At 26.2% G+C, this 14700-nt stretch overlaps 1 protein-coding gene across 2 annotated transcripts in view; it reads right to left on the reverse strand.

Moving 5' to 3' along the window:
- Positions 1-335: 335 nt before the first annotated feature.
- Positions 336-14700, reverse strand: part of LOC100201438 (protein SHQ1 homolog) — a 39691-nt gene continuing 25326 nt past the window's right edge. Inside the window, exons 11-15 of one of the 2 annotated variants that reach the window (XM_065800866.1) lie at positions 8704-8757; positions 8522-8622; positions 8393-8446; positions 6601-6724; positions 336-940 (exon numbers count right to left, since the gene is read on the reverse strand). In XM_065800866.1, the coding sequence (XP_065656938.1) occupies positions 408-940; positions 6601-6724; positions 8393-8446; positions 8522-8622; positions 8704-8757 (866 nt within the window). In that variant the 3' untranslated portion in view covers positions 336-407. Of the gene's footprint in view, positions 941-6600; positions 6725-8392; positions 8447-8521; positions 8623-8699; positions 8758-14700 lie in introns of both variants that reach the window. The other variant, XM_065800865.1, reaches the window with a different exon arrangement.

A 14700-nucleotide genomic window follows, 5' to 3' on the forward strand; every position in this document is an offset into this window, starting at 1 on the left:
TTTAAAGTGTTGCAATCTTTAGCATTAACTATATTGATTTTCAAGAATTAAGTAAACTTTTTAAAAATTATTTTTAGGCGGTTAAAGAAGTTCTAACGATATTATCACAGAGGATTGCGGAATAGCATTTAACCAGAAAGTTCACGCCTCTTTCCAATGATGCATATATAACAAGAACCGGTTTCGAACCAAGGACCTCTAGTTTTGAAGCCAGAACTCTAATTACAATTACGTTAATTGATTTTTGTATCCTTAATATATTGATTGTTGTTATAACTTTTATTTCATCTTTCGCTAAAAAGCGATTAAGTTTAAAGAGAAAGAATAGACAATAGTATTTTTAGTTTATGATAACTTATTACCATCACGGTTAAAGAAATTAAACACTTCACACTTGTGAACAATTTTTAAAGATTTTTTAAACCCGTACTTATGCATTGTAAATCATTGTTTGCAGCGTTAAACCGATTTTCACAGTTTTCTAAATCTTTTTTTGATTCATCAGAGCACCCATCAGCGTTAACCACATCGAGTTGTTCCTTTTTAATATCTGTGACTTTAAAAAATAACTTTTCTGTTAAATTAAAGCTAATATCAGCATTATTGTCATCTTCGGATTCGGTATCATCAGAGTCAATTTCGCTTAAAGATGAGTCGTTAGCCGACGAATCTTCATCAATTGAGCTATTGAGCGGTGATTCATACTCAACATAATCTCTCGAAGCTTCTTCTTCTATTTCTCTCAAGTTAAATGGAACATCGGCTTTGCATATTTTGGTATTTTGTATATTTGTAGCAAGAGATGTAATTTTAACGTTACTCTGTCTCTGAATCCAAACGCAGTAATCATTTATATAAAGTTCGTTTAATAAATATCTATTTTCATCTTTTTGAAAAATTCTTTTCATATCAAGAAGACATCGCAGAATATGAGATTTCCCTTAAAATAAAAAAAAATTGATGACTTTTTGTCTGCAAAGAAAGTTTATAGGTAGAATAATTTAAAAGTAGTTATTAAAAATAAATCGAAAATTTATATATTTATTTATTACCGAATATATTTGATTAAAAAAAAACAAAATTGAATATTATATAAACTATTGTTAAATACCAGAAAAATGTTAACACATTTTCAAGTACAAATTGTAGAGTTTGTTTGTGTTACTTAAATTTACTATTATTTGATCCCATGAGATGCATAGTGGTATAAGTCACTTTTTTCAATATTGTGAGTTATTGCCACCAATGGTTAGCATTTTGTTTATTCTATTACATGGCAGAGTGGTATAAGTCTAATGATATCGATAATGATGCTGGAACTGTTTTTTGTAATGCTCCTCACTAAACAGCTGTTTTTGTTCACAGCCATAGTGATATTAGTCAGACTTCTCAAAACTAAATATGAGTGACTTATATCACTATGCATCTAAAGGGCTCATTTTTAAGTATAATATCTCGTAAATATAACAAACATAATATAGGAAAACTTTTTCTAACACCATTCTTTTTTAAAAGTATTTGAAAGCAATTCATAAAGGAATGTCTACTCGTCAGGCCTCAAAAAGGTTCATTATACCAAGACGTAGTAAACATAATAAAATTAATTTAAAGCATAAAAAGTGCATTGGTACACCATCCATATACACTCATGATGAGGAGCATTTACTTTCAACTATAATCTGTACATAAGTTATGTGTAATTGAGTATTTCCATTAGATATGCGGTAGTGGTGTAGTGGTAGAGCGCTCGCCTTATTAGCGAGAAGTTCCGAGTTCGATTCCCACCACGTCCCTGTACCGGGCTCAACTTGTTTCTCCGCGCAGCGACTTGTTCGTCGAGGTTCGTGTTTTGGAAAAATGAAAAAAAAAAAAAAATAATAATCTTAATTTCAAAATGTTAGTTGCTGCTTATTTAAAATCAAAACATTGCACAGTAAAAATCTTATTAAATATAATTACCGGTGATGATTAGGTGTCAATTAGGTCTTTTATGAAGAGTTCACAGTTAACCCAAAAAATTGCATCAAACATTGAAAAAAAAAACGTGTAGTTATAAACAAAGAACAACTAAAAGCATATTTTAAAAACATTAAACATAAGCGTAAAGGAATTCCACCTTGTAACATTGGAAATTATGATAAAACCAATTTGCACGATCAAAGTTTTATGGAACGTGGATTGGAGTACTCTATAAGTAACTATAAGTAATAGTTGAAAATGTCAACAGAGTTGTTACGACATAATATGTCTGGCAGATCTGTCGACATATTTTCAGACATATTTTCTGTCGACATAAAATATGTCCCACATATTTTCGATTGACATATTTTGACATAGTTTAATGTCTGAATTATTTTCTGCTGACATAAAATATGTCAGACATATTTTCCATTGACATATTTTGACATAATTTTATGTCTGAATTATTTTCTGCTGACATAAAATATGTCAGACATATTTTTTGTCGACAGATTTTGACATAATTCTATGTCTGAATTATTTTCTGCTGACATAAAATATGTTAGACATATTTTCTATCGACATATTTTGACATATTTTTATGTCTGAATTATTTTCTGCTGACATAAAATATGTAAGATATATTTTCTATGGACATATTTTGACATTAGTTTTATATCTGAATTATTTGCTGTTTGATATTCTTGAAGAAAAAATCAATCTAACAAAATTATTGCGCATTTCAACTTAATTTACAGAGTTAAGTAAAAATAATTTAACAAATTTGTTGCTTTTTTGCAATCAATTATAGTTGAAGGTCAACAAAAAAAAATTTTTTTTCTGGTGCCGAGCAAACAATTTGTTTTTTGGATTGCATTTCACATTTTGATTTCAAATATGCAACTCATTTTTTACCATCATGTCAAGTTGCAAAGATATTTGGGTTCAGATTTTTAATATTTGGGGTAAAGTCCCTAATATTGTCAAAAAAAAAGTTGTTCAAAAGTATGTCAACTTGGGTCTCAAAAAAAGCGTATTTTAGAAGATAGTATAGAGATTTTAGAAAACATAAAAATTTTTCATTAAAATTTTTTGGCAAAAAAATTATTTGAAAAAATGCAAAAGACTGGTTTTTATTAATATGACTAAACTTAAAATCATTCTCTTGATTAAAATATATTTAAAAAAAAACATTTTTAGTCATTTTTAACTAATAGTTGATTCATTCAATAAATTATTTTCCATTTTTGACTTTAAATCGTAAGGAAAACGAAAAAAAATAATGATTCCAATATACATTTCACTCAAAACATTTAATGCAAGTTAATGGTAGTTAATTATGCTGTTATAATGCAATTGTCAACTATTTTATTGTTAAATAAATCATAACTATTATAACTAAAAGTATATTATTCGTAATTAATTATAAACTATTACCGGTTAGTCTTCTAAATATGAATTTAATGAGCTGAATATAACTTTTGTGAAATATTTCAAATTCTTCAGCTTAAATGAATTTAATTTGGCACGAATTTTTTGAAATTCTGTGAACCGTTTTTTTTATAGAATCTTTTGAATTCAATTTTTCATAATGAAATCTATTTCAGGATCAACTAATAATTAAAAATAACTGTAAAAGTTTTTTTTTTATTATTATTTTAATCAAAGAAATATTTTAAGTTTAGTCATACTAATAAAAACCACTTTCAGTAATAAAAACTCAGCTTGAGATGGTTTTTACATTCTAATAAGGGAAAGCGCCAATACTAATCAATACTAATCAATACTATCAAATACTATTAAATGATGCCTCAATACTAGTCAATATTAGTCAATACTATCAAATGTCAATATTAGTCAATACTATTAATGTCAATTTAGTCATAATCAATAAAAGAGTCATAATCAATAAATAAGTCAATAAATGCCAATATTAGTCAATACTATCAAATGATACATTGCTAAAAAGGGCAGAAAAAGATCTTTATGAAACAACTGATGTTTGCTTATAGGGTTTAAAGTAAAAGTTTTATGAAGCAAAATTGATTGCAAAGACATAAAATTATGTCAAAATATGTCGACAGAAAATATGTCTGACATATTTTATGTCAGCAGAAAATAATTCAATCATAAAATTATGTCAAAATACATAGATAGAAAATATGTCTGACATATTTTATGTCAGCAGAAAATAATTAAGACATAAAATTATGTCAAAATATGTCGACAGAAAATATGTCTGACATATTTTATGTCAGCAGAAAATAATTCAATCATAAAATTATGTCAAAATACGTCAATAGAAAATATGTCTGACATATTTTATGTCAGCAGAAAATAATTAAGACATAAAATTATGTCAAAATATGTCGATAGAAAATATGTCTGACATATTTTATGTCAGCAGAAAATAATTCAGACATAAAATTATGTCAAAATATGTCGACAGAAAATATGTCTGACATATTTTATGTTAGCATAAAATAATTCAGACATAAAATTATGTCAAAATATGTCGATAGAAAATATGTCTAACATATTTTATGTCAGCAGAAAATAATTCAGACATAAAATTATGTCAAAATATGTCGATAGAAAATATGTGGGACAAATTTTATGTCGGCAGAAAATATGTCTCAGACATATTTGACAGATAACAACCCTGAATGTCAATAAAGGAAATTCCAGCAAAGATATCTTTACCGGTATTGCATAAGAGACAAATAATTATAAATGGCCGCATGGTATTGCTTTAACATGGTGATTTTTTTCAACGAATTAAATTCAAACTAAATTCAAAGGAGCCATCATATGTGCTAAAATTTAATTCCACTTTTAAAGAAAGAACCCTCAAATTCTTCATATAGGAACAAATAATTGTGTCAACGATTTATCTGAAACTGTAAGGAACAAACTTAGAGACATTGTCGGACATATATTAAGTTGGAATCCATCGTGTTTGATTATCTTGTTACACCAACCTATCGTTTTAACAATGCTAAAGCCCAGTTGACATTTAAATATATAGCGATAAAAATTAAAGAATTCCATTTTAATGTTATTAATAATTCTAATCTAAATAAAGAATACCTTGGACATTATGATCTCTCTTTAATAATTAATACTCACCTATGACTTTAGCTCACAAAAAAGCCTTGCATAATCCCAATAAAGAAAACTGTCATAAGTCTGATTTATATAAACTAATGGTTAAGTATCTTCAAAATAGAACTAATATTGATAAAAGCAAGACTTTTATCAATATTATTTCTATTCGCAATAAACTCACAGATGTAACCATTTTTATAAATAAAACTAATGATGCGTTTATTTTTGGCGAAACTAAGCTAAATGACTCTTTCCCTAGTGATCAGTTTTTATATGCAGGTAATAAAAATTCTTATCGAATTGATCTCAAAGTGGTGGTATTTTTATATCAAAGTATTTTTATATCAACAAAAATACTAATTTATGATTATGCCAAAACTTTACCCTTTGAAATTTAAATTAGCCTAATTTAAATTTAAATTGAATTTAAATGGCTTAACTTAGTAGTTTGATTAAACACTGAAGTAGTTTAATCAAACAACTTGCTTTAAATGAATTTATTATGGACTCATTAAATTTATAGTGAAATAATTTGGTAATTATCTTTTTCTACAGTATCCTGTGTTTTCTACAATATTTTGTGATGATATTTCCCACTTAATAATATTTTTTGCAAAACTCTAAATCTATTTGTACCTTAATAATAATAAGCCATTTATATTAAGCTGTAAATTAAAAAAATGGTCTTGAAGCAGATTGATAAATCAGAGATTTCTTTGTCTCTTTATAGGAAACAAAGGAATAATGAGGTGAACTTGAATAGGAAAGTAAAAAATATTTTTTAATAATACTGATTCCATTAGGTCTTCTTCCACATTACATTAGAAGATATGCAGGCCTTTCCTTTTAAATAAGTCTAAAAATTCAAACAAGCACATAACCATTATTGAGCACAGAGAAACGATATCCTATTACTACAAACTGTCAAATATATTCAACGTCTGTTTTACAAAAGTTTTATTGTGTCCAAATAATTGCGGATACATTTTCAATTTTCTATTTGCTATTTCCAGAACCCTGTTGAATCTGCTACTATAAAATATGCAAATCATTACAAACATTAATCAAAATTTACAATTACAATTACTATTACAAAATTTACATTACAAAAATTAAACAAAAAAATCAAAAACGGTAATGAACGCCCTTGTTTATCACCCTTTTGTTCACAGTTTTCAAAGGACTCACTATTTTTCTAGTCATAATTCTGAGATAGTCACTTTATTGTTTATGCCTTTAACCTATTAAAGGGATTTGCATTGCACTATAGACTTGTGCATTTCTGCACAAGCTAATAATGTTATTTCTAATATATAATGTAATGATAATATATTATATGTAATATATAATATATAATGTAATAATATAGACCGTGTATTTAAAATATACAAGATAACTAAGCAGCTGAATTAAACTAATATTTAGACAACAAAATTAAAACATTACATAAAGTGAATGTTATAAACTGAAAACAAACTTAAACAATACAAATTATCAATAAGAGTAATAAAAAAAACTAAAAAAAAAAATTACCAAGCAAAAACAAGTTTCTTGCATCATCTATAACTTTGACAAATAAATCCCAATTGCGATAGAGGGGATAGCATAAACAGCGAGAAGCAAAACTCACCAAAACATCTTTTAAAGATTTGTGCACCTAATGAAAAATTAAAAAAAGAAAACATTTATTTCTTTTAAAATATATCTTTATCTCCACATTTTTTTATGAACTCTTTGGATCAATTTAAAATGCAACACAAAAAATGTAAGAATATCTCCTTTAAAGAAACTTTTAACTATATATTGAGGATAAGCAGCCTATTTCAAAAGTCGTTCATTTACTTTTTAATTTATCATTATTATTTTGTTATAATGAAAAAATCTAATCTATCTTGTTGAAAATCTAATCTCAATTCATTACCAGACAAAACAAAACTTTAACAAAAACCTTTTCTTGCTATACCAAATTTAACAAAAAGTTCTTTTTTTAAAACTAACAATTTTTTCTTTTGCAAAATTTTGGGTAACGCTTAGCTGTTCAGAAACAGTTGTCTGTCTACGAAGTGTTGTAAACACATAATTTTTAGCTTCAAGTGAAAAAGTTCATTCAAAATGGTTTCTCAAAAAAGAAACTGTATTCCTATTAATAAAGTTTTAGATTAAATAATTATTTAATTTTTTTAAACTTCTATTGCCAAAAGTTTAACAGTTTTTTTGCAATTTCTCAAAAGGATAGTTTACATTCTTAACATTTACTTCATGTTAAGAGCTTAAAACACTTTTTTAAAGTGTCACAAAATGGAAACTCATAACCCAGCTCCCTAAGGATCATCCAGCTGAAAAAGTTGCAGCGGCTACTAATGTTGATCGAGTGCAACAACTTAAAATCATTAGACATAACTCTGCCAACAACAAAAACATGTCTTTGTTGCAATTGAAAATGAAGCTCCAAGTTCAGTGGCTAGATGTTCAGGTCTACTAAAACAAGGTCTCATGACCTTGTTTTAGTAGACCTGAACAAAACAGATTTTGCTCAAACAAATTACTTTTACTAATAAGCCAACTGTTGCCTAAAGTTTAGAGTTATAAAGTAAATATAAACTTTCTAATCAAACTAATATACTGAAAAATAACTTCTTAAGCAACTTGTAGTTGGCAACTCAATGAACTGTAATAAACTATAACTGTGTATTTATTGGTTATTATTGTGTAATTATTGGTTATTATTTGTAAACTTTGATAGTGTATATTTCCCAATACAAAATAATATATTTCCCAATACAAGTTTTTAAAAAGAATAGTATATTTCCCAATACAAGTTTTTAAAAAGAATAAAAAAAGGTTGTTTTTTTTATAAATTAAAATTTTCAAAAATTGAATCAAAATAAATTTATATGAAAAATTACTAGAAATATAAAGAAATAATCTTTTTCATTTCTTTTTTTCTTTTTTCTTTTAGAATTTCTTTCCATTTAACAAATCTTTTCTAGCCTGATTTTTTAATATTACTGCCTGATATTTTGATACTTTTTATGCTCACTTGCTACCCTTGCATTAAACTATGCAAAACTGAACTATCCTTATAATAAACTATGTAAGACTGAACTATACTTACACTAAACTACGCAAGACTGAGCTACCCTTACACTAAACCAGGACCGAGCTTCTTATACACTACACAATTGTTGTTACGATGTTGTTAACACAATTTTAAAATGACTATAAAACAAAAAATCCTAAAAAACAATAGACACAACCTATTCTACCATAGCAATAATAAAAACAATAAAAATTATAACATAAAAAGATAAAAATTAACAAATACTTCAAGCCAAGACAGTGTAGAACTTAGTTTTGATATCGTCCATGCTGAACAAGTCTAAAAAAATAGGATATGTCAAACCAATTTTTTATTTTTTAAAATTCTTTCTGAATGAAAAAAAAAAAAACTAACCGTATGCTCTGCTTCTGTAGTTCTGATGTCATAACAATAAGACAACAAAATGTCAACTAAACTTAAAAAACACATAGTTTCATCTTCCTTTGAAAGAATATGTAAAAGAAATGTTAAGAAAGTAGCTTTAAAAAATGAACATTTATAAAAAAGACTATTCACTTAATAAAAAGAAAAGATATGATCATTCTGAGCGAGCTGCATTAATTGGTACTTTTCATCCTCGGTGAACTCAACTAAAAAAAAAATTAAATTTAAAATAACTTTCTTTTTAAGAATTTTTTCAAAAATAACTTACAAGATTAGATCCCACTATATTAACTACTAGTTAAGGTTCAGTTCTTGAAACTAATATAGTTTGTTCACTTTAACTTTTTAAATGCCAACATTTCGAATGCAGACAGTTTTTAGTAAAAAGAAAATATTATATATATGATATATATATATACATACACACACACACAAATATATATATATATATATATAAATATATATATATATATATATATATAAATATATATATATATATATATATATGATATAGATATATGATATAGATATATATGATATACATATATATATATATATATATGATATATATCATATATATATATAAGTATATATACACATATTTATATATAAATATATATATATATATATATATATATATATATATATATATATATATATATATATATATATATATATATATATATATATATATATAATATATATATATATATATATATAAACAATTATAAAATGTATTCTACAAAATAGAGTGCTCAATGTTATTAAAAAAACAGAGCAATAATAAATTAGTAGAAAATCACTTAACAAATATTTTTCATTTAACACTGTGTTTCATCAATATGGACTCATCAGAAATTATCAGATTTTTTAATTAGTTTTTTAAATATAGTTTGACTTCTCTTTTCTTAAAGTTTATTTATCCAAAACAAACAATTTATTAAATTTTTAGTGATAAATTTTCATAATTAACCATTTCTACAAATATAAATATAATATATATTATAATATAAGAAAATAAATATTTCATTAATTTTTTTTCAATAAAAAAAGTTCAACTGCTTTTTTACTACCAAAAAAAAAGATTTTATCCTTTATATAAACTAAACTATGCACGCTGAAAAGTGAAAAAAAAAGTTCTATGCAAAGTAAAGGAAACCATTTCAAAAGCCCTAATTTAAACTTTAATTTATCTTTTTATAAACTTTGCGTTTTATTAAGAAAATGTGGTTTGTGGTTTATTTTATGATTATATCCGAATAAAAAAAAAAAGTTTGTATTTTAATTTCATATTTCAAGGTTTATATTTATAAACTATAAATCACTTTTTATTTTTAGTAAATCACAGTTTTTAATAACTCGCATTTTATTATGGTAAAAATTTATTTTATTACTATGCTATATTATTATTTTTTTTAGTTAAATGAAATAATAAAAAAAAATTATTTGTATAAATTTAATCAAAGGTATTGTTTTAAAGAAACAAATGTGAAGCATAAAACTGCAATGCTTTATGTATGCACTTTAATTTTGCATTTTTTATTCATTCATCAGATTCATTCATCTTGCATAATTGGTTTTTTACTATATAATCATAAGGACAGAAAAAAAAAAGAATATTTGGGAAGGCTTAACAAAAACACTTAAAGGATACTAAACACACAGAGAACATTTCTTGTTCTGACAATACAAAAAAGTTAATAATGATTTTTTTAACTTATTAAAAAAATGATTAGGCTGTAATTGTTAACCTTTTTATTACTAATTTATTATTTTTTTCACAATTTTAACATTGCAAGAATAGCAAATCAAGCTACCACAGATATTTTACATAAAGAATAAATGAGCATAACTATGCAATCAGTGACATAATTATGCTATCAAAAACATAACTATGCTATTAATAACATGTACTCCTGGAGTAGGTATAGACATTTCCAATAAAAACTCTTTGGATATCTTACAGAAAATGATACCATTGGAAAAAGGTTTTTGGTAATGCTTTTAAATCAGGAAAAAAAATCTTAACAATCATGACAGCTCAATCAACAACATGAAATAAGAATCAAAAGCTGTTCAAGCTAGGCTTCTAGAAATGAATCCTAAGAGCTTATATGTTCCTTGTAAAACCATTCACTCAATTTTGTTTTTGTTGATAGTGCACTGTAACCTGTTTCTTTTTTGCATTTTTTCAAGATTATATATACTCTTTTTATTGTCTTCTCATCAATGGATAATACTAAAATTGTGTGTAGCAATTTCTGTCAAACCACAATCAGATACAATATGGTAAAGCAGAATAAACTGTGCTAAACCACTTCAATATTATTTAAAGGAAATCTTAGAGGCACTCGACGGAATGGAAAAGTATGCTTTAGAAAATAGATTCAAGGTAGCAGCCACAGAAGCACAATTCCTGATAGAATATATAAGGATATGGCCTTTCTTATCATTGATCATTATTTGGTACGACCTTTTATTTTAAATCAACAAATCAAGTAAGCTTCTTCAGCCTCCTACAACCGCATTTGACATATTGATCGGTGAAATAATTCCTGATAGAATATATAAGGGTATGGCCTTATATGGCCTACAAAACTTTATAACTTTTTTTACCGCTCTAAGAGTCTAATCAAAGCGTTTAATGAATATTTTCTGTCTGCATATTGCAAAAGTTTGTCAACAAAATTTGGTGATATAGATTGCGAGGAGTTGAAACGATTTGTCATAGTTGTACAGACGGAAAAAATACTCTATAATGACTACCTTAACTATGTACAAAAAAAATTCTTCAGAAAGCAAAAACTAACCTTTTACACATCAGTATAAATCTAGTATAGCATAGTATAGTATAGCATAGATCAGTATAAATCTTGTTTTCTTACAAAATACATAAAGCTGTATTTTTCTGAATCTCTAAATAGGTCAACAATGGCTGATGAACATTAGCCTTCCCTAGTCAGGCTTTGTTTTAAAGCGTTAAGCTGCTGGCAATTTACATACATGTAAAACAATTTTACGTACACCTAGAGCAACTTTCATTAAGCAACTTTTTCATCATTTTTAACTTTTAAATTATTCTATAAGCGGTAAGTTAAAAAAAATAATTAAATTAATAAAAAACTATTTCACTTTCAAGTGATGAATATGTAAAAAAGTTTGTTACAAAAGTTTGAATGACAATTGCGTTAGATATAAGTGCTATTTACTAATCAGAAAAAACTCAAATAAAACTAAAAACCTCAAAAACTTAATCTCTGGTAATTTAACTATTATATTAAAATATTTAGAAGCAGAAAACAAAATTGTTTAGAGTTAACAACCAAATTTTTTTTTTGTAAACAAATTTATTAAATGAAAGGTAAAAAAAAAACCAAAAAGAAATATATATAAATAAAAACTTTTATTAATCATCTTGCAAGCAAAAGCACATTTAATTATTAATTGCAATAAAAAAAAATTTTACTTTAATAGTTATTTAATAATAAAAAATAAATCAATAATAAAAAAACCCTAAATTTTCTTATAGATTATCTTTTTTTTTATATTATGATATTTTATTTTTTATTTTGTTTTTATTTTATTGTAATAATTGATTTTTTTGCTTGAAAATACTTAAAGCTTGAAGCTAAGATCATAATAATATATCTTAATTCTGATTGTGGCCCGGACAACATACCTGTTATAGTCTTGCAGAAGTGTTCTCCGGAGCTGTCGTCTATACTTTCAAAGTTATTCAACAAGTGCTTATCAGAGTCTTGTTTTCTAGTCTGCTGGAAAGCGATAACTGTTATCCCTATTTTCAAAAATTCTGAAGAGCAATATGACTTGTCTAACTACCATCCCATTAGTCTTCTTCCTATCATAAGCAAGGTTTTGAATCTTTAAATAACAAACACTTAATCTCTCATCTTGAATCTAATAACTTATTTTCTGATCATCAATATGGATTTCGATCTTCTAGTTCTACAACTAACAGTAATAACCAATAGGTTTTATCGTACATTAGATAAAGGTGAAGAGGTTAAGGCCATCACTCTTGATATTTCTAAAGCTTTTGATAAAGTTTGGCATGCTGGTCTTCTCCATAAGCTTTCTTCTTATGGTGTATCTGGTAACATCTTTAAGATTACTGAATCCTTCCTTTCCAATTGTAGTATAAAAGTTGTCCTCGATGGAAAGCACTCTTCTTCTTATTCTGTAACATCAGGGGTTGCTTAAGGTTCTATCCTTGGCCCTATACTCTTTTTAATTTACATTAACGATCTTCCAGATATTCTCACATCTAAGGTGGTATTGTTCTCTGATGATACTATCATTGATTCTTGTCATGATAAGAAGCCAACACTCTCTGATTGCTTGGAGGCGGCATTTGAGCTTGAAAAGGATCTCACTTCTGCTACACCATGGGGCTCACCGTGGCTGGTGAACTTTAATTCAGATAAAACTCAATTTTTTTCAGCCAATCATTATTGCAATAATTTAGATCTTCCTATATTTATGAACAGTAATGTACACAATGAGTCATCTACTCTTCATCTTCTAGGAGTAACTCTTACTTCCGATCTTTCTTGGAAACCATATATCAAATCTGTTGCAAAATTAGCATCTGCTAAGGTTGCATCTCTTCATCGAGCTCGACAGTTTTTTACTTCGGATTCTATTCTCCATCTCTGAAAATCTCAAATCCGGGCTTGTATGGAATACTGTTTCCATATCTGGGGCGGATCTTCTAATGATCTGGGGCGGATCTTCTAATGTGCTTCCTCTTTTTGACAAGGTGCAAAAACACATTGTAAACATAGTTGGACCTGCTCTAGCAGCCAATCACATCACATCGGCGTAATGTTGCTTCTCTTTCTCTTTTCTACAAATACTACAATGGGCACTGCTCTAAAGAGCTAGCGTCTCTTGTGCCATCTACTAAAATTCATTCTCGTGTTATTCGTCATTCAATTAAGTGTCATCCTTTTTCTGTGCCTGTTCCTAAGTGCTCCAAAAACTCTTCTTTGTCTAGTTTTTTTCCTCAAACATCAGTTCTTTGGAATTCACTTCCTTCGTATTGCTTTCCTGATATAATTTGCAATCCTTTAAGTCGTCTGTCAATCGTTATCTTGCTCTACAATCTTCACCATTTCTCTTCCAGTAACTACCAGCTTCAATTAGTGGTTGCTTGCAGCCTTGTTTGAAGTAAAGATGTTTAAAAAAAAAAAAAAAACTAATTTAATAAAAATATATGATTTTATTCTGATAAAAAATATATATAATTAAATTTTGATTTAAAAAATATATAATTTATATCTGATTAAAAAGTATATATTTAAGTTTGTTAAAATCAAAGTTAATGCTTGAGTTAACTTAACTGTCAAATTTATTTTTAAATATTAAAAATATTTTTCAGTTTTGTTATCTAAACATTTTTTTTTTACTTAATATTAAATTCCTTGTAAACGTGTTCTAAGGCTGCATCAAAAATTTGCACTAAACACTAAATGTAGGTTAAACTTTTTTTTGTAAGTTAAACCTCAGTGATTATTTTTTAATGAATGATATATATAACAATATAACTTTAAAAAATTGTGTTTGGAAAAATAATCTTTGCTTCCACATCAAAATCGCTAATAAAAAAAAATATACTTTCAATAAATTACAAATTAGTAAGTAATTTAACGAAATTTTTTTTATTTGTTACTCGCTAACTTTTTTTTAAAATAAAAAATAGTTTTTAGTTGCAAAGCCGCAATTAAAAATTTATGAAATAATAATATTAAAAAATTTATCATTTTTTAATTAATTCATACAAACGGCAAGAAAAAAAAAGAAATTAGTTTATATCAAACATTTCTAAAAATGTAATAATAAATTTAATATATAAAAAAATTTGAAAGAAAATAAACATTCCCTAATAGAAATAATAAAAGAGTTAAATAATATTTAACTTGTTTTGCGGTAATTAATATTATGGCAGTAATTTAAAAGTTAATGTCTTTAAAAAATAAAAAATTAAAGAGAATTTTATGACATCAAATTCACATAAGACTAATGCGTTAAAAAAAAAAATTTGGGGTCCTAATAACAATTTTTAGGGGGTGGAGCTGAACCCATTAACCATGGCAGTAATGTATATATCACTATTATCGGTTGAAATT

This window comes from Hydra vulgaris, chromosome 07 (assembly GCF_038396675.1).
Source record: "Hydra vulgaris chromosome 07, alternate assembly HydraT2T_AEP".
NCBI lineage: Eukaryota > Metazoa > Cnidaria > Hydrozoa > Anthoathecata > Hydridae > Hydra > Hydra vulgaris.